This window comes from Pelophylax lessonae (assembly GCF_965119305.1).
Source record: "Pelophylax lessonae genome assembly, chromosome: 13".
NCBI lineage: Eukaryota > Metazoa > Chordata > Amphibia > Anura > Ranidae > Pelophylax > Pelophylax lessonae.
Window position 1 is genome coordinate 169,919,233 of NC_138780.1, and position 21,263 is coordinate 169,940,495.

The following is a 21,263-nucleotide window of genomic DNA, read 5'->3' on the forward strand; positions in this document are numbered from 1 at the left end:
CCTGCAATACACAAAAAAATGAAGGACTGTCTTATCATGGGCTGTGATGAAACGCTGGTGACCACTACAAGAAAGTAAATCCAACTGGGGACAATGGGAGGTCTTGCTTATTGTGCTTGTATTTTTATTTCGGGGTCATGAAAGAGGGAATATTCATTCTATTGTAATCCAAAAATATCACATTTGTGCTTGAATTAAAATTATTTAAATTTACATTATTTTATCTGGAACTATAGGCGTACAACGTACCCCCACGTCGGGTCAGGAATAATTTTCTGCATTTGCTGGTGAAGTGTCCAGATTATCTAAAATTTTGCCTTCTGACCTCTTGAAATATCCACAGGTGGTCATTTTTGATTGGCCTGTATAGAAGGAGGTTGCAGATCCAAAACAGCACGAATATGTCAATTTGGAATTGCCAATATTCAATATAAATAGGAAAGGAGCGGGATTTCATCTCAGCCCATCAAACATTCAGGAACTTTATGGAATGTACAAACAGCAAAGCAGACGCTAAATGGATTGGCAAGAACTGGGTTTGGATTAGGTCCTGTTCTAACGGGATCAGATGACTGTGCCTGGACCGAAAAACTGGCTAAAAACAGCTTTGTCTGTAATATTGATTAACAAGTTTGTGTTATCAAGGGCACCACCGGGAGAGGGGGGGTTGGGGGACGGTAGGGTAGGAAGATTGAGAATAGTTCTCTATAACAGGTTTTCCTGGAACTGTCACAGGTGTACTGCATGTGGAATGTTCCTGTAAAATTTTATACAAAAATTGAGATTATATTTTACATGGGTATCTAGTATTAATTTGTCAATACCTGCTAAGGCCTTGATACAAGGTCCAGGCACCTTATGAATTGTTACATCCCTGCATGAACAGTACTCTATTTGTAGGCCCCAATCATGAAAAGAATGTACAACTAATATTTCTGGTGAACAAAATATTTAAGACTTTTTTTTTTGTTTCAATTACCCAGAAGCTGTCAAACAACTTCGTTGGGTTTTTTTTGTATTTTCTGTACATTAGGACTTAAATTACAAATGTTTATTTGTTTTCTTTTTTTTTTTTTTTTCTTTTTTTTATATTTTATCCTGCCAAATTAAAAAAATATATTATGGCAGCATGTGTTTTTTTTTTTTTTTTTCAAATCCACTAACAAAAAGGTACATTTAATCCTTTTAAAAGGACAAGCGTACAGTTAAAAAATTACAAGCTCCGGTAAAAATACAGCAAGTGCCTACATCATGTGAACCAATCAATATCAATATCCATTCCAGAAGGGGGGAGGGGAGGGGTGGGAAAGGATAAAAGAAGGAAATTAAGCACAGTTCAGAAACGTGATTTTTTTTTTTTTTTTTTCTGCAAAGCAATAACAATATTAAGCACTTTTTTTCTACTTACTTTTTCTACATGGTGTAGCAATCACCTTTTATTCCCCAAATACAAGTTTCTATACAGTTTGAAATAAAAAATAACACCCAGGCAGGAAAATAAGTACTAAAACTCAGACTTTACAATTACAGTGACAAGAACAATGTTATAGACCCACCATTAAAGTTTTTTTTTTTTTTTACTGCAACTTTTTTTTTTTCAAGGAATTTTTTTTTCTGGTTTTGCAAAATGCCCAGGCATTCTCCATTATTACAAATACTGGTCCACTTTTACAGTAATCAAGAAATTTTAATATATATAATATATACTAAAACCCCGTCACCAAAAGAAAATATTATAAAATAAAAATAAACAATATACACATGGCCGGTATGGCATTTTTATAACCTATTAAGCAACTTTGAAAAGAAATGATCGTCCAAACACACATACACACAATTATTTCTTATTTTTTTCTTTTTTTTTAACCCTTGTACGTATTGAATACTGTAAACGTATTTTAAGACAGAGTGCACTAAATTTACCGTTAAAAAAAAAAAAAAAAAAAAAAAAATAGCCGTTGTTCCTGAATTGTTTTTTTTCCCCATTCAACGATAACTGGTATGTTGTGTCATTTCTTTTTCAATTCAGCAGTAAATAATTTTCATTCCGTTTTCTAAGCAGCGTTGTCCTGAAAAGAAACACAGCTGACGATAAATCAGCTTAAGAAGGTTCAAACTTGTGCTGAGTAAACATCTTCGTTAGATTGGGTCTTATGGCAATATTGTGTCCACTATGGTCAACCAGATTTTTTTTTTTTTCTATACGTAAATGTGGCTTTTTGTTTTGTTTTTTGTTGATTTTTTTAAAGAAATGTAAATTTCTTGTATTACTATTTTTAAAAGTTCTTTTTTTTTTTTCTTTCACAAAAATGTTTTGCATTTTGTCTCAAGAGACTCACATAGGAAGATCAGTTTTCAAGGCACTCACAAAAAATCGAATGGCAGTAGACAAACCGTCCAATAAATTATATATATATATCTTTTATAGTGCCAGCATTGTGAATGCCATGCTTAGCAACACTGGCACTTAATCTCAGGTGTTCCCTTTATTGAATCCAACCCGACCATTGGGTTGCGCAGGAGAATAGGCTGTAATTTCTTGTTCAGAAGCCATGGAAAACATAGAAACTCAACTTTTAAAGTGCGGTCAACAAAATTAAAATGGGTAACCTTTCGTTCTCAGCTGTCCTCCTGATGCACGCAAAGACAAAAAAGAAAACAAAAATGGAAAAACGATCTTAAAAGCAAATGTCATTATCATTGGAACGTTCATTATTTAAAATAAATTACATTCGAAAATTCATAGTCCACAATATTTTGAAATAAGCAACCAATTACAATGACATAACTCGTACTGAACTGTGTTGATGACCCTTCAGCTTTTCAGCACTGAGGGAACTGCAGGTGGCTTCAGTGGGTAAAGTTCTAACAGTGCATCTTTAACCATTTGCTTGCCAAGTGGCCTACACCACAGAGCCCCCCTTGAGTAGGGAGCTGCAGGAACACTTCAGCAGCAAAAAAAAAAATAAAAAATATGAGACTGCATTCAAAACTGGACATTTCTCAATGCTGTGCCTCTCAAAATATTTAGACAGGAGATGCATTAAAAATAAAAATTAAAAAAAATGCAATGGTGCAGACAATGGATTGTGATTTGCACACTTATGATTCTCTCAAGTATTAGGTTCCTCAAAAATTTCAGGTTGCATTTTAACTGTTGCATATGAGATCCTATCATGCAATATAAGTGCTAAGATTTTATAGATTGTAATCCGCTGCGTAAATATTCTATCTGACCCCATTTAAGTAATGGCAAGATAAATTTAAAAAAATAAAATAAAATATTTAAAGAAAAAAAAAATAATAAAATAACAGAAGAAAGCTGATGGCTTCTTTTCAAGAAATTACAAAGGTTTAGCTTAAATTCCAGAAATGTAGCAGCCCAAAATGATAATTTAAGATACAATTCTCCACTACTAGGACAAACTGGCTACTACTCTGATAAATGGGGTGTGGGAAATAATGGGGGATTAACCCTCTTTGTCCTGCAGGGGGGCTGAAATTTATTGTTAAATAAAAATTTGCTAGTCCCTGCAACACAAGAGAGGTTTCAAGGTTTTTTCTTTTTTTTTTTTTTTTTTTTTAACAAGGATGCACAACAACAAAAACAATTTAAAAAAAAAATATAGAAAGAAAATTAAACAGCAAAAAAAGTACCTGCACATGCCAAAAATGACAAATAAAACCCAAATAAATACAGAAATTATTGCACAGTTAAAAGGCTCCAAAAGTTTTACTGCCTTATTCAACCCTCAGGTTTAAAAAAAGAACTGCAGACACAGGTTGTATTTTTAGTGCCACTTTTCGACACCTAACATGTTTACGCTAAGTTATGTTTAAGGAGGCAAGTTAATTCAGCTTTTTCTCAGTTGGCAATGGTTAAATCTGTACAAATTTAAACTGATTAAACCCATCTAGGGGGCCTTAGCTTCTTTCTGCCTGCTCAATTTTCACGTCATTTGTCAGCAAGTGTTCTCCGTGCCACTTTTTCATGTGTTTTTCCAGGGTGCTGTAAACACTGAAGGGCATCTGGCAAATGTCACAGCGGTACACCTCCTTACCTATCTGGCCATGTGTTTTCATGTGGCGCGTCAGCTTGCTGCTCTGTGCACATGCATAGTTGCAGAGCTCACATTTGTAAGGCCGTTCTCCCGTGTGGCTCCGACGATGGACCGTGAGGTTGCTGCAGTTCTTAAATACTTTGCCACAGTACTCACATGTGTCACTCCTTCTCCCTTCTTTAGAACTGGGTCGACCGGGGCCTGGTCCACCGATGTGAGGTGTACTGCCCCCACTCGCTGTCCCACTCCGCCCTGAGAGACCCCCGTCCAGCATGTCACCTGGTGGTGTGGAGAACCGCAGGCTGCCATTTTCTGAAGAGTGTTCAGAAGAAGTTGCAAAAGGGGATTGTCGAGAGTCCGTGAATCCTAGAAATGGATCTTTCATGAAGTGCCGGGATGCTGCATATCCAACCAGCCACTGCGAGTAAACGTTTTCGGAAGGGATTATCGTTGCTGGTGGTAAGTCTAAGTCTTTTTCTATTTTTATCCTTTTTGAGGAATTATTGAGACCAGAGCCAGAAATGGGCATAGGTTTTCGAGGGAGCAGACCTGGAAAGGGTTCACCTGAGCCAAAGCTTCTTCCATTGACAGCCCCTTCTTCGTTCCGGATGATTTCTCTTTCATCGCCATCTTCTTCACCCGGAATTCTCCTGCATAAATCTCGTGGGTCAGAAGACCGTTTCATGAAATGGCTTCTCTTCTGTTTGTCATTAAGCATGTCATTATATTGCTGCATGCTTCCCAAGTTTACATTCTCCATCACTTTGCCAAGCGCGAGTGCCTTCTCATCATGTAGAGGCTTGGCCCCATTTTCCCGGTTACGACTTATTTCTGAGTCCATACTGAAACTTGACTCTGGTCTGCTTTCATTTTCTAGCTCCTCTTCCTCTTCTTCTTCCTCCTCTTCTTCTTCTTCGTTTTCATGGCCCAAAGAGGGGTCACTCTCATTCCTAAAATCTGTCTCGTTGGACTTTCCCCCTTCTCCAGTTAACTCACTAGTACCTGGCTCTGGTGAGCTTGTGGCAGACAGTCCATCGTCAGACCTGCCAGTCATGGAACCGGCTTTGTGCATATGCGTTTTCATGTGGCGTTTTAGTTTGCTTGCCTGTGAACAAGCGTGGTCACACAGCTGACATTTATAAGGTTTTTCACCCGTGTGACTACGACGATGAACTATGAGATTGCTCTGGAACTTGAATGTCTTGCCGCAGAACTCACAGGACTTGCTCTTGGCCTGTGTTTGTGGTGGCGTTGTACTGCTTGGGGGCATGGGTGGCAATGGCGGGGTACTCATAAAAGGGGATTTAGGGCTTGGCTGAAAGGGATTTAGTAAGCGATGCATAGGATTACCACGGTTAGGAGACACTGGAGGAGGAGTGGGGTTGTTACCTGCCAGTTCTCGAAGCCTTCGGGAAAAATCCATTGCTGGAGATTCAATTGCCATTGGATTTAAACGCATAACTCTGTCAAAGGCACTGGGATGCTGGGCAACTAACCCCATTTCTTCAGCACTAAGGCGGTGCGGGTCCAGATGATGGCGAGGGGGTGGGCTAAAGAGTGGCGGCGTGTTTGGGAGCCGAGTGTCACCGAAGCCTGGATGCTCACGTAGAATGGGTCCAGTCATTCGTAGAAGGTTGAAAGGGTTGCTATCTCCAAGGAAGTTCATCAGGGGGGATGGTGCAACAGTCTCCGGTCCCAGAGGTGGGGGAATAGTAATTCGGGGTGTAAGGGAACTGTTAGTTGGGCTTGTTTCCAGGTAGATGCGAAATCCATGTGTGTTTTGAGCATGCTGAAGCAGGAACCAGGCGCTATTGAAAGGCTGCTTACACGTTGTGCAAATATAGCTGGTAGGCTCGTCTTTACCTGCAAGAAAAGAGAACATCATTAGTATAACTGGTTGCTAATTAGCACATTTAAAATATCTCTTATGTAACACATTTACTATTACCCTTAACAAATATGAAGGTTTGAAAAAATCCCATACCCAGTTAGCCAATAAATCTAAAGATTTATAGTTGGCATCTAACTTTTGGAACCCAAAATGCCTAAACGTATCTTTCTATCACACCTCTACCACTCCATTCAACTGATGGCAGCAAAAGGAAAGTTCTGTGTAGGTTTGGAGTCTCTAGACTCGAGTCATCATTTACAGCTAGGAACTCTCCGCACAACAGTGCTGATTGGCCCAATGCTGTCACATGGAGGATATCATAAGCTCTTCCATATTTGGTAGTACTGGATATTTTCTTCCACCGATCAAAACCAACAAGGGTGTAAAGGATAGATAAGTGTATGTTGCTGGGGATGGTCGAATTAAAGCAGACCTGTTGATTTGCCCTAAATGTACAAAGCACAGGTCTGCTTTAAGAAGACAGACAGGTTCATTTTAACATTTAAAAACATCACCAACAATTTCACTGTGAATTTTAACATTTTTTTAAACAAATTATGTAGCCTTGTATCTTTATCATTTCTGCTATAATCCTCATACACCATGACTTGCTGCTAAACACAGAAGTAAATGTTTGCCAATAGACTCATATCACTCTCTTATCAGCTCGGTGCTGAGATGAATATGTGCAAAGAAAAAACAATTCCTGATCAATATACTTCACCTAAACACATTTACATTGATTTTTTAATATACTGCAATTGTGCAGATGGAACAATGGGGCTCGGCTGAGCCCGACATTGCGGCTTATCTGTTACTAAACGTCTATACTTGTCACTAAATTTATTTTAGATCATTCACAACGACAACGATTTGCTGTTCAGAGAGGATTATGGGATGCTTTCCACTGTCAACAAAGAATGCAGCATCGGAGGACCAAGACACAATGCAGACTATAAAAGAAAAATAATGTAGAGAATGTATATTAAAGGGGTTCACCAGGAAAGAGTTAAACTCCTTTTGCTCATGGAAGGTTGATGTTTAGTGATTTAGAGCATATGTTGGCTTCTATAGAAGAGAAAGAGCTAGGTGTGAGTATTGATATATGCACCTCCCCTTACAAGCAGTCTCTTTGTAGGGTTTCAGATAAGGGGCCAGAGCTCACACAGCCATTACTTCTCCTGTGAAGGTAATGAGTTGAGTACTTGAATCATTGAACTGATCCTGAATTTGGTGTTACCCTTCTTCGGTCAATGGACATTCAGACCACAAGCTCAAAGCTGCTGCATAATCACCACACCAACTATCTTGATTGTGTCATGGCTGGTGCAGAAAGCTGCATTGCCATTTGCAAACAAGATTATAGCGGGGGGGGGGGGGGCAAAATTAGTTCATACTTAACCTAGGCAGAGTTGGTTCTGAATATCCATGACTTTACCTTCCTAATTACCAATCTGTCTTCCCTTGTTTTCAGAGTAGAGCTTAGACCTCAATCAATTCTTCATCTTCTGCTAAAGGTAATAGGCTAAGGGCTGTGATTTACTGAGCAGACTCTAAGTTCATATATGGCCAAGTCCAAAGTTTGGTATTAGTATCCTTGCATGTTTCTTCTCTAATGACCAGCCTATCTCCTCTTGGTTAAATTTAAGGTCCTCATGCATCCCTCAGCTCTCTCGTGGAAGATAAGCTAAGGGCTGCAAATCAGACTTTCTTTGAGAGTAAATGGGTACAGAGCGTGGTGCAAGAAAGTTCTGGACCTTCACAACTCCAAGCTTTCTATAGGTTTTCCTTGCCACCCATTCGAGCTTCGTCAGGGTTGACGCAGAAAGCTGAACCACCACTTCATGAATGCAAAGAAAGCATATAAAAGGTTGTTGCTCCATACGTAAGGAAATCAGTCTATGTATGACCCTCATTTTATAAATGCACACATTGTTTGTTCAGGTGGTCTGCGCCATATTTGACAGCAGAACATCAAGCATGTGAACTTTGCACTGTAATATCTAATCTGCAAAATGCAGAAACCCACAGCAACCAATCGACAAAATCTTTTACAGCTATAAACCCACCAAATACGTGGCTGTGGCTTACTGTACACCCTTGCTGTTTGCAATGCTTTGTAAACTAAGCCAAAAAAACGTTCTAAACTGTCATTCTATACAATAGCATGACTTGGACAAAGGTAGAAACTTTGAAGGGGAGTTAAAGTCAGGCGTTTATAGCCCTCGGTTATATCCTGGCAGCGTATCTTAGAGTATGTCTTGAAGATGTGCTGTAATTAATCAGTATGATGTCACGGCTAACACAGTCTGCATTTATTCTCCCAAATATACCGTATGTTCAACGCTTAGCCCAGAAGCTGCAGGGACTTGTATAAACATGAAGAGTTCCATCCAGGTAAACCAGGATTACCGCGGCTATTTAATTCAACTGAACTGGTCGTTTTTAAAATGACAGGCCTGCTCACAATCACTTGCTGGGGCACGCTGACAAGAATTTGACCTTTCTTACCTGATGTCTCCTGATCATATAACACAAGAGACACATGACTGTACTTTATATACGGGCTTCTGAGAATGTGACATGTTCATAGTTCATCTGATAGAGTCTTACGGAGCAAAAAAAAAAAAAAAATGAAGAAATAAATCAAACTACTAAAACTATTCTGGAACCATTGCAAGTGTTAGAAATTTCCCCTAGTTAACCAAAATCAGATAAATACAATAGTTTGGCATATTTATTTGATGAATGTACTCCTGTACAAATTTTTGGTAGCTGCTGGAATTTTGTTTTTATGAGGATTATAAACTGTGGCGCAGGTGTCATTTAATCCAATAACCAAAACCTGAGCTAGATTTTAATTTGCTCCTCCAACACTGCTGTTATTTGACTATCTGCTAAGAAATGTCATAGTTACATAGTTACATAGTTAGTGAGGTTGAAAAAAGACATCAGTCCATCCAGTTCAACCTATGATGTGCGCGTGTGTTTGCTGTTAACCGTACATTGTATATTCCTGTATGTTGTGGTCTCTAAGGTGCCCATCTAATAGTTTTTTGAAACTATCAATGCTTCCTGCTGATACGACTGCTTGTGGAAGAGAATTCCGCATCCTTACCGCTCTTACAGTGAAGAACCCCTTACGCATTTTAAGGTTAAACCGCCTTTCCTCTAGTTTTAGTGAGTGGCCACGTGTCTTATTGTATTCCCTTACTCTGAATAGTTTGTTCCTTATGCTAGGGTCGCCAGTACAGTATTTGTACATTGATATCATATCCCCCCTCAATCGTCTCTTCTCCAGAGAGAATAGGTTCAGTGCTTGTAGTCTTTCCTCATAGCTGATGTCCTCCATTCCCCTAATTATTTTTGTTGCCCTTCTCTGGACTCTTTCCAATTCCAGCACATCCTTCCTGAGGACAGGTGCCCAGAACTGGACAGCATACTCCAGATGTGGCCGGACCAGAGTCTTGTAGAGCGGGAGAAAAATCTCTTTATTTCTGGAGTGAATCCCCTTTTTTATACATCCCAGTATTCTGTTGGCTTTGCTTGCATCATTAGTAATAGTAATGATTAAGCACACATATTAGTGTGTGAAACGCGTCTACCTTGCCACTTTTTTGCCACATTGGGATGTCCAATAAACCTGGATTTTGACCACATCTGAGTGCAGCCATTTCCTTTCATTATTGACTGTCCACGGAGGCGAGCCGTGGCGAGCACCGCTGTTGGTCATCAAGCTTCCCATTACCTTAAGCAGTGTATCTCTTTCCTTTGTATTTATCTGTGTCTTACTGATCTTCCATTTGATGGTGTCGACATAGGGCCAACACCACGCCAGCAGCAACATGCCAATGATCTTTTTATTATTCTGTAAGGGGGCATTTTGACCAGCACTATAGGGGGGGCATTCGTTCCTCTGACAACCAATGTGAGGGGTATTTTTATTCTTTTGCTGCAAGAAATAGTGTCAAAGTCTGTCAAAGGCTAATTTCTGGAGCCATTTTTATGAGTTCCTAAGTGACATTCTATAGCAGCCATTCTCAACCAGGGTTCCATGGAACCCTAGAGTCGCTACAGATTTTGCAATGGGTTTCTTGAGATGTATCTTATTGACCTCTAAATTGATGGTGTCTACATAGTTTTGGGACCAAAGCCCCTTGACAAAGCTAGCAGCAAGATGATCTTTTCTGTAAGGTTGCGTTCTGACCACCAATGTAAGGGCCAGCAATGTAAGGGGATTTTTTTTTTCACTGGCCCTCAATGAATTGGTTTCAGGAAAGGTTCCCTGAAACCTTCAAGTTCTTCCACGGTTATCTCTGGAATTAAGAAAGGCTGCTCTATAGTATTTGCCTTTGCTGTCTAAATACAAGAGCCATGTGTATTCTTACTTTATTCTAGGTTACTTTTGAGTATTTTTTTGAGTATTTCTTTCAAATCTTTGCAATAATCCAGCAAGAACCAACTTTGTTTCCTGTAATAAGGACCAGTCACTGCTGCTCTATCTACTTGTGTAGGGTGACTGATCTTGTCCCTGCCCATTCCTTTAGTTTTCTGTAGGCAGCCTGTAGTGGGAGGGCCTGGTGAGTCCCTCCTACAATAGTGATGGCGTCATTGCTACTTTTATAAGGTAATACCAGGTTTGCAAAGCATTTAGTGCATACAATCCTGGTTTATATTCTTCGAGGCTATTAGGGCATATATGTAAATAAAACTTTTATTTCGTGGCATAATGTCCATAGAGTTCAGGTTTGATTAAATATTGTCTAGTTCATAGTCAGAATACTGTTTTTTAATGAAGAGCAAAAATGTAAACCACAAAGCTGACATACTCAACAACTAAGCACTGCTGCCAACTTTAGGTATTATTGTGAACCTGTCACAAGCCTTCTTATTAGCCTGCCTCCTCTGCTACCAATGGTTAATTAATTTTTGCACCTACACTATCCAGTTCACCTGAAGGAGCCCCAAATAGAAAAAAACCTGTGCACAGAGTGATACATTGTGGGAGAAAGAGAGGGTCACATGCTTCCACATATCAGGAAGCACTGAGAGTTTCACAAGCTGTAAATTGGTATAGAAGCTGAGAGCGGCAAACGTATTCTCAACAGAAGGGCTGGGCTATCAGGGTGACCTGTTACTTTGTCCTGAATGGGTAACTTTAAATTCAATGAAGATCACTGGCTACATAGCTCGTGCAGGTTCTGAATAACATCCTAATGTATGTTTATCCTTAAAGGTTCCCATTGAGTAGTTCATTATTCTACTGGCCCTCTTCTGTAATGGTTTGTAGCTTCTCCAAGCCAATTCTAGAATTGAAGAAATGGTTTGGACAAGCTATGAAACATCTTGAACACTACAGAACAAGTCCAGTTGAATGTGACAAACTACTGCTACAAATCCCAATACATCAGAGGAGCTCTTTTCCTTCCTGAAACCTACACAAATTTTACAGAAATGGTTAATAGCTTTTTTTTTTTCCTTTTCCTGAAATTGCATTGGTTATATTTGTGGGAATTTTTGATACAAACTCTGCAAGTTATTTTATAGGTTTTTCTAAAGTCAATAGATGTCGCTTCTACACCCGTCGCAAGATGAAACTGTAAAAATGCCAGAAATAGCGTGTCGAAGGACGTCTAAGACTAATTTCCGAAGCTGTCCGAGACATTTTTATGAGTTCTTTTCTTAAACAGGAATCGGTATGCATTTCCTAGTTCTACAAAAAATATAGGGAGGTCAAAGAAATTGCGTATTTTTCTGCAAACGGTGAAAGCCTAATTTCAGGCATTGCATAAAAAAAAATTGGAAACAACTTAAAATAGTTTCCAACAAAGAAACTTTTGATATACATTTTTACACTCTTTTGGTGTTTATGCTTTTTTATGTTAATATTCTATTGCATGGGATTCCGAAACTACGGCCCTGCAGCTGTTGCAGAACTACACATCCCATGAGGCATTGTAAAACTCTGACATTCACATACATGACTAGGCATGATGGGAATTGTAGTTCCTGAACAACTGGTGGTCCGTAGTTTGGGAACCCCTGTTCTATTGCATATTTACATAATAAAATTATAAAACACAAAGTAAACAATATTTTCAATGAAGTCATGAGCTTCCAATTTTCCTACAGTTGACAAAAACACATCAATTTGATCAAGATATAGGTTATGTTTGTCTAGAAAAAAGTTTGTGGCTAAAAGCAAAGGAGTTCTATGGTCAAACAAGCACGACATGAGAAACGGGACCCTAATTCTACCATAGATAAGACGTGCCTATAGTTAATGTATGGGGGATTGAAAGCAGCCATAGGATGCGCTAATGGTATTCTGGTTTCATACGCGTACGGACAAAAAGCTATGAGAAACTGTGAGTGAGTTCAACGCAATTGTAAATTATAGAGTGTAACCTATTTTGAAGTTGTTTTAAATGGGCCTGTGGTTAACCCATAAGTTGATCATCTGCCACTGCCTGTTTTTTTCTTCTAGTTTTATTAAGAACTGTTGTGGTGATAAACCCTTTTTTTCCAACACACGGTCAACTGTAGACCATCAAACATCTGGCCAAGGTCCAATAGGCTGGCCATTGAATGCATTGTTTTGGTTACAAAAAGACCATTTAAACAGGTCCTATGGCCTAGGGAAGGAGGGGATGAAGGCCAAAATGAATCCAATGTGTTTTGAGTTTCTGGTGGATGTGGCAACGGAGGAGAAGTGGGTCGTGGGATGTGTTGGAAGCTTACAAGGCAAGCTGAGTCTATTATGGTTTGTGGTTCCTCTAATAGAAGCCTAAGGATGAAGGGAAAAAAAAAATCTGGTCTGAGTCTCTGAAATAATTATGAAAAAAAAGGGGAGGGGAAGATGACAGCTGCGCAGAGCCTTAAAAACCACCCTGCGTTTGAAACAATGACTGTATAAGGCCAAGTAACTGTCCTTTCAACTGCTGAGCCTCTGTCGCCCTCCTGAATACTCATATCTGTACACAGGCCCTTTGTCTCTCCTCTAAACACATGCATAACAGATCCACAGCCTTGATATGTACCGTTGATGTCAACAGAGGATAGCGTGTACAAGGAGACGAGATGCTGCAGATCAGTAAAAGTCACAATTATATTTACAAGGTTGGCATTCTATGGCAAATACCAGTACAACAATGCCTTTTATTTCTGTATTCAAAACAGCCCTGGCAAAAAGAAAAAAAAAAGGAAAGGAGGAATATATTACAAGTGAGAAAGCCTTTTTTTTAAAAAATCTGAAGGAATTCTGGAATCTTTAAAAATAATAAGGTCACTAAAAGTTGTTCAGAATTTTTAAATTGTGGATATAAAAACAAAACAGATGACTTCATCTAACTGACCTTCAACCTGATCGTAATAAAGTGACAACAGCAAACGTAAAAGGAAAAACACCCCACCAACTATGCATGACAGACTTTGAGAGATAAAAGATAGTAGAGATAGATAGATAGATAGATAGATAGATAGATAGATAGATAGATAGATAGATAGATAGATAGATAGATAGATAGATAGATAGATAGATAGATAGATAGATAGATAGATAGATAGATAGATAGATAGATAGATAGATAGATAGATAGATAGATAGATAGATAGATAGATAATATGACTATAAATACTGGGACAATTTTTTATCTGGGGTTGTGAAACCATCAAGAAGATAAATGGTATACATTTTCAAATATGCTGTAGTTCTTCACAGTCTTTTAAGGTATCCCCACTATCCAATGATATTTTCTCATTCCCAATGGAGCAAGTCTTCAGGTGTGTACAACTACAGAATGGCGCAGTTTGCCACAAGTCGGCAGTTCCCTTGGGACGACAAGCAGGCTTTACATTTCCTTTGGGCACAATGGATATTTCAAGAGTCTGCACAAGCACAAAGCAGCTAGACAAATGGTGAACTGTTACTATGTTATTAACCTCATTAATTTACTGCCCTGCTTCATTGTACTGCCTAAAAGAATTGGACAGACATTTCTCTTTACTGCTAAATAAGACTGCTTTGGAATACTGATGACAGTTGTGCCTTTTTTTTAAATTTTTTTTCATTAAATTATTTGAAAAATATTTTGAAATTAATAATATTGTTTGCTTGTATTACACATAATGGTCCTTTTCTCAGTTACCCTTTGTACTTTGAACCATTAAAGTGATTTTTTTCTGTAACAAACTGACATTGCTGAATTCTTTTTCTCCAAACACTGGTCCTGCCAAGCCTTTAAATCTAATCCTAGGGGGTCATTAACTCGCACCGCGTAAGTAAATGCTTCTGCTGCAAAAGTTAGGGGTTGGAGTGGCTCATCGCAACATCCTATTAGTACTTCAATCTGATAGACAGCTCCAGTTTCCACCAATAGGCAGTGCATTTTTTCTTCTACCCCAATGACAAATTCTCCCGGTTAACATGCAAAATCACTTTACATAGGAGATGTGACATTGTAGGGATCCTTACTTGATTCTGTACTGTAGCTGATACCAGCCTTAAAAGGCAATTTTTGTTTCAATTTAACCCCACTTTCTAAACCCTAGGATTTATAAGTACTGTAAATTCATTAGTATATAGCAGCCTTTCTCAAACAAGGTTCCATGGAAACTTAGGGTTCTTCCAAAGGTGGCTTGGGGTTCCTTGAGCAAAAAGCAGTAATCTCATTAATTAGGATCCAGGGTATTGAGAATACCATATATTCTGCATGTGGTATTGTGAATTAATAATTACAAATGCAGACAAAAATGTAAATTGGAAGAGAGATATGGATACATATTATCAGAAATTTAGATTTGGTACTGTTATTGTGTATTAGGATATCTTAATACATGTTACTATGAATTATATGATGGTTGAACCTGTTTTCCTAAGCATCCCTATACCATTTATTGCATAATTTTCCCTTTAAGTTTGGGATATGGTTTGACATTCATATGATATTTCCAAGCACATCGTTAAAATTTTTGCAGGACACTTACAAAAAGCAGGGTACACTGATTCCCTTGTCTGATGGTGCCTGCCTAGTTATAGCACCAACCTCAATTGGCTCAGCCATCAGCCTGGGAATAGTAGATACTTTTCTGAAATCAATAAAGTTTGGCTTTCTTTAAGGAGTCTTTCTACCAATCCAAGGGGGGCTTTTTTCCAATGTGACCACCAAAGAGGACAATTTTCTAATGACCCCCAAATGTAAGGAGATGTTTCTTTACAGACAATCAATGTAAGGGAAAGTTTCCGTAATGAGTACCAAGTATGTATATGTTTTCTTACAGGCCAACTCAATGATAACCCTAATGTACAATAAACTGGAGATATAATTTAAGCAAAGGTTCACTAAGACCTCAAAACTATTTACCTTGATATAAAGGTTAAAAAAGACTGCCAGATATAAGGCTGCCTGTATTCAACTTATAAAGGCCTGATGTCATTTTAAAATAGGGTGTAAATATAAATACATTGCAAGAGTAACAGTGATGAAAACCCAGAGTCCCACTTTAAAGCTGCCTACTCCAAACACTTGTACATCTTGTTTAAAGGCAGTGTACATTTGGCTGTGTGGGTATAATTGACAGGAGGCTGTCTTATATAGGTTATCTAATACAAAAGAGACTCATTAGCAGCCCAGTACAAACAAGAAAGCAATATACATAAGTTGTTCAGAGTGGCAATATAGAACATTGATGGGGTCTGCGGGGATTTATATAACACCAAAAAAAGCAGATGCGCACTTGTAAATTTGCCTCACTTGTCTGGCAAGTTAAAGGTTATTCCCTTGATCGGAATCCATAATAAAACGTAATAGGGTGTAGGGCCATTGCGGAAAGTTTGAATATTTAAACTGCGCAATGACAGGAAATTCCAGGGTGAACACCCAACTTTCTAATGGAAGATCTTCCTAGGTACCTACCAATTAACTGTATGGCTTTAAATTAAATTGCAAATGCCTTCAATGTGTTTTACTGCCTTTTGTGCAGCAGAACAAAGTCATTTTCTGTAAGATCAAAGGTGTCGTCTGTTGGTGATATGGTAGAACCACACGCTCCAGCAGACCAGCCATCCTCTAGCTTAAGAAGTCCAAATGACCACAGGCCACTGAAGCTTAGGTGCCCAGACCAAATAAGGTCTGCCAGCTACAGATGTCACTGTGTCTTCCTCTCTGTGTACAGCTAGTGCAAAGAGAGAGAGGTAGAGCCGGTTCACACTGAGGCGACACGACTCCTTACTACTTCGGGGGCGACTTGTGCATTACCATGCACCACAACTTCGGAGCGACTTGCAGGGTCTTCCCATAATGTATGTCTATGCAAGTCGCTCCGAGGTCGCCCCAAAGTAGTACAGGACCCTTTTTCTAAGTCAGAGCGACTTGTGTCACTCCTATTAGAACGGGTCCTGTAGCGGTTAATGGACCACGAGGGAGCGCGGCTTGTCAGGCTGACAAGTCGCCTGACAAGTCGCGCTAGTGTGAACCGACTCGTACCGTGATCAGCAGACTTGTTTGTAAACAAATCACAGATTAGCTGTGAAGGTGGATGGGAATTAAGCTGATTGGTTCATGAACCCCAGCAGACCTAAAATAAAAGCAACATTTAATTTAGCTTTGCATTGGGTAAAAAATCCTTAAGGCTGGGTTCACACCTAATACCGATGCGACTCACAGCAGGGGTCTGGTGCGTCCCTGTTCTCTGTTTCAGGGATAAATCAGGCCCGATTTTTTGCCTGAATTCGGACCTAAAATGGAGCCCGAGATGCACAAGACCCCTGTGCAATGCGCTCTGTATGAACCAACTCCATTGAAAGACAGGCACACTCTCCTGTTATGAGAATTGGGTGCAGGGAAACCTGCATCCAATTCGCATAAGTGTGAACCCAGCCTAAATGTATTTTTATAAATTCCAGATAGTAGTCTCCTGCAATCCCTTGAACAAGAGTCATATGGCGCTTTTCCACTGCATGGAACCGAACGGTTCGGCTCGCTTTTGTGCTTTTCCACTGCTGGTACCGCATGGTATAGTGTAGGAACGGTTCGGTACGGTACGGTACGGAGGCGCTTTTCGACTGCATGGAACCGAACGGTACGGCTCTCAAAAACAGTACCACCTTGATTGTGGTTCCAAGAGGTACCATACCTGGTACCATATCCCACAATCCTTTGCATGCAGTCACTACTAGCCACTGATTGGTCAGAGAATCCCACCCACCCCGTTGTTATCCCACCCACTTAACTTTAGTACTACTTTAGTGGAAAAGCAAACCATACCGTACCGTACCGAACCGTTCCAACACCGTACCATGCGGTATCAGCAGTGGAAAAGCAAACCGGGCCAAGCAGGGCCGAGTAGAGCCGAGCCGGTACTTTCAGTGGAAAAGTGCCATAAGAGAGGAAGGTGCACCACACTGAGCCAGTCAGGGCTTTCTTGCTTTGCACAGTATGAACATGATTAAAGGGAAGGGTAGAACAAAAGGTCAACCTCCTCTATGTACTGCTGCTTTTTTACTGTCCAATCACAGGCAGGGGTGGGTCCCAGGCAGGGCCACCCTATTTAAACACAGTGTTAGGCTCAAGGCCAGGGAGTGAAGTGTGGCAGGTGTGCCCTGACCACAAGACTGGCTAAACAGAATCATAAATCCTTGGGGGAGCTTAAATAATTTACACGGATGTATTTCCACAGTGCATTTAATTGTTTTCCTGAAATTCGTGCACGTACAACATCCAAGCTGACCCACCTGAAAGGTCAGAGATGCAAGCTACTACTATGTTATTAATGTTGCCTACGAGAGATATAAGAAAAGTTAAGGAAGCCCCCAATGCTCATCTAAAGTAGAAATATCAGTTTTGAGAGGAGATGCCTTTTAGCTTATGTTAAATGAAAATAAGGTATACAGAAAAAAAAAATCGTGGTTAGTAGCACAGCATGCTAATCTCCAGAGCACAGGTTTGCAGAGGTAAGGCTTTCACCTCGCCTGAATTCCGCAGTCGGCTCAGGTTAACCAACTCCTGCGTAAGAATAACTCCTGCAGACTTGTCACCGAGCACAAAAGTCATCAGTGGCTGAATGTTCTCTCCTGCACCGCAATTAAGACGAATCAATACGACGTGCCACAAATGGTATTTTATTCTCAATAAGAACTCGGTCTGAGTTTATTCAGAATATTTCAGAGCTTCCCTGGGGGATTTCGGTCCAACGCAGATGGCAAATAAAGTACTCTGCCTAGGGCTAGAGCACATTATGCTAATTCTAATGTCAGATGTACTTTAATATACAGCTCTATTTAATCACCCCATTATTTCACATTTCCATATGAAAAACCTGCGGCACTTCTACAGAGCTTTCAGCCGCTGACAATGCCAACTCCCCTCGCCTGACTGACGGAGGAACAGAAAAAGGAAGCTGGTCAATCTCGCTGGGGCTGACTGCTATTTGCTGTTTTCACCTCTGTCTCGATTTTAAAGCTTGCCTGATGGAATGAAGTGAAAGGGGGTCTTTCAGGAATGTCAGCACACACCGCCGCAAAAGGTCCCTATGAGGCGGGATGGCTCCAAAGAGTACCGCGTAGAGTAATCTGACGACGTGCTCTGGGGGATTACGGTAAACCAATCTATAAACTGTGGGGCAATGCTACCAAGCTAGACGTCAGAAAAATACCACTGGCAAGGCTAAACCTTTTGCTTTTTTCAATGTAGAGCTCAAGAACAAGATTTAACACACATATACACATGGGAGATGTTACAGTGAACTATTCCATTCCAAAGTACAAAATTAATGTGATACTTCTACATAGCATCTCAAATAACCTTCTCTGTTTCAAAACTAAGCATTTTCTTTTAAAATACGGTAGTTTGGTCCAAGGATTGGGGTAGCCAAAGTGCTCCAAAATGGTGGCCTTTTCTACTGTCATCAATGGAAGCCTTAGGCTTCAAAATGACTACTTCCGGATCGGACTCGGGATCGGCTATTTCACAAAGCAAAAGATCGGCATCGGGATCGGCACCAAAAAAGTCGGATCGGTGCATCCCTATTAACTAGTTTGTGCCATCGCATCCCTAAAGCCTGGAGAGGACACAGAGGGGTCAAAATGGCCATGGGAGATCACCCAAAAGGAAAACTTTTGTAGTTGTCTCAGCCAAAGCTTCTAAACCAGGGTTTCTCATTTAGGGTTCCTTCAGAGGTTGCTAGGGGTTCCTTGAGCAATAAGCGCTTTATGCCTCTCAGATAAGTTTCCATAGACACTATTGACCTTTTTAGCTATCTGTAAGGGGTGATTCTACCCAATGACCACAAGTGTAAGGAGCATTCTTCCCACTGACATCACACTAATGTGTCATAGGTTGTAGATATAAACATTTTTAGCAGGGGTTCCCTGAGACCGGAAAGGTATTTCAGGGGTTGTTGAAAAGGATAAGAAAGACTGTTCTAAACTGAGGTTGCTATCTTCCATCCAGGGCTAGCTAAGCGATCAGTAAGGGTCTGCATGGAACTAGTACTTTTAGTAATATTAGTGCTATCTATATTGACATTTTTTGTCAACAAATGAATATATATATTTTTGTATTTCGATATTGTAGACCTGAGTAATGTTCTTACCCTCGAAATGTGTTGGCTTTTTTTTTCTAAACAGTACAAAATTTGGATTCCATGACTCAGAATGTCATTCTATTGGCACTCTGACATTTTACTCAACCAAGACTACTACAACCCCCATAAATTAAATAGCAGGCTAAGCTGGCAGAGCCAGTGAGAGGAAACTGACAGATTGCCTTTGTTTCATATTCCATCTTTGTAAACCACTGTCCTAGATGTCTACTTATTTTTATATATAAGCGATGAATGTCTTAGCTTGCTGTAACCACAGCTTAGGACTTGACAATAAGTACAGTCTACAGCAGTGCTTTATTAAAGCCCACCATGTTGGTGGTGAACAAGCTAAAAAAATCTTTATCTCATAGCTAAGTTAGAGTAGCTGTACATGCTTGAAGTAGACGAAGTCCTAGACCAAGTAGGATCATTTTGTTAGGGGCACTAAGAGCTGCATTTACCAAATTTGAAAAAGAAAAATAATACTAAAGCACAACACAATGCAGACTGCAAACTTTTAGCACTACTAAATAAAACAATTGTGAGCCTAAGGCCTCATTCAATTCATATTCCTAATCTAGCCGAGGGCTATTTGGAAGGTTTAAGAATGTTGCATTCAGTCAAAAAATACAGTTTGGCATTCTTGCAGTAGACCAAGAATGGAAAATAAAAGGCATTGACATCAAAGCTACAATAAAATAAGATCAAATTTGAATTCACACATTAATGCACTTATCATAAAACTTACTAGTTACTAAAATAATGATGAACCCTATTACTATGCATTCTACTTTATAGGCTAGAAGATTTTTTTTTTTTAAATCAGTAAGAATATATATATATATATATATATATATATATATATATATATATATAAAATATCTACGGTATATACACACACAGTATCTCACAAAACTGAGTACACCCCTCACATTTTTGTAAATATTTTATTATATCTTTTCATGCGACAACACTGAAGAAGTTACACTTTGCTACAATGTAAAGTAGTGAGTGTAAACAGTGTAAATTTGCTGTCCCCTCAAAATAACTCAACATACAGCCATTAATGTCTAAACCGCTGTCAACAAAAGTGAGTACACCCCTAAGTGAAAATGTCCAAATTGGACCCAGTTAGCCATTTTCCCTCCCCGGTGTCATGTGACTCCTTAGTGTTACAAGGTCTCAGGTGTGAATGGGGAGCAGGTGTGTTTGGTTTTTGGTGTTATCTATCTCACTCTCTCATACTGGTCACTGGAAGTCTAACATGGCACCTCATGGCAAAAACTCTCTGAGGATCTGAAAAAAAAAAAAGAATTGTTGCTCTACATAAAGATGGCCTAGGCTAGAAGAGGATTGCCAAGACCCTCGACCAAAGAAGCTGAGTGCACATGCTCCGGGTCATATCCAGAGGTTGTCTTTGGGAAATAGATGTATGAGTGCTGCCAGCATTGCTGCAGGGATTGAAGGGGTGGGGGGTCACCCTGCCAGTGCTCAGACCATGCGCCACACACTGCATCAAATTGGTCTGCATGGCTGTCGTCCCAGAAGGAAGCCTCTTCTAAAGATGATGGACAAGAAAGCCCACAAACAGTTTGCTGAAGACAAGCAGACTAAGTTCATGGATTACTGGAACCATGTCCTGTGTTCTGATGAGACCAAGATAAACTTATTTGGTTCAGATGGTGTGAAGCGTGTGTGGCGGCAACCAGGTGAGGAGTACAAAGACAAGT

At 39.7% G+C, this 21,263-nt stretch overlaps 1 protein-coding gene across 4 annotated transcripts in view; it reads right to left on the bottom strand.

The window, feature by feature from the left end:
* Window positions 1–356: 356 nt before the first annotated feature.
* BCL11B (BCL11 transcription factor B) overlaps window positions 357–21,263 on the bottom strand; it is a 161,874-nt gene continuing 140,967 nt past the window's right edge. For 2 of the 4 annotated variants that reach the window (XM_082242657.1, XM_082242660.1), the window contains exon 3: window positions 3,025–5,924. In XM_082242657.1, coding sequence (XP_082098783.1) covers window positions 3,925–5,924 — 2,000 coding nt within the window. In that variant the 3' untranslated portion in view covers window positions 3,025–3,924. Of the gene's footprint in view, window positions 2,632–3,024; window positions 5,925–21,263 lie in introns of those variants that run through there. The other 2 variants (XM_082242658.1, XM_082242659.1) reach the window with 2 other exon arrangements.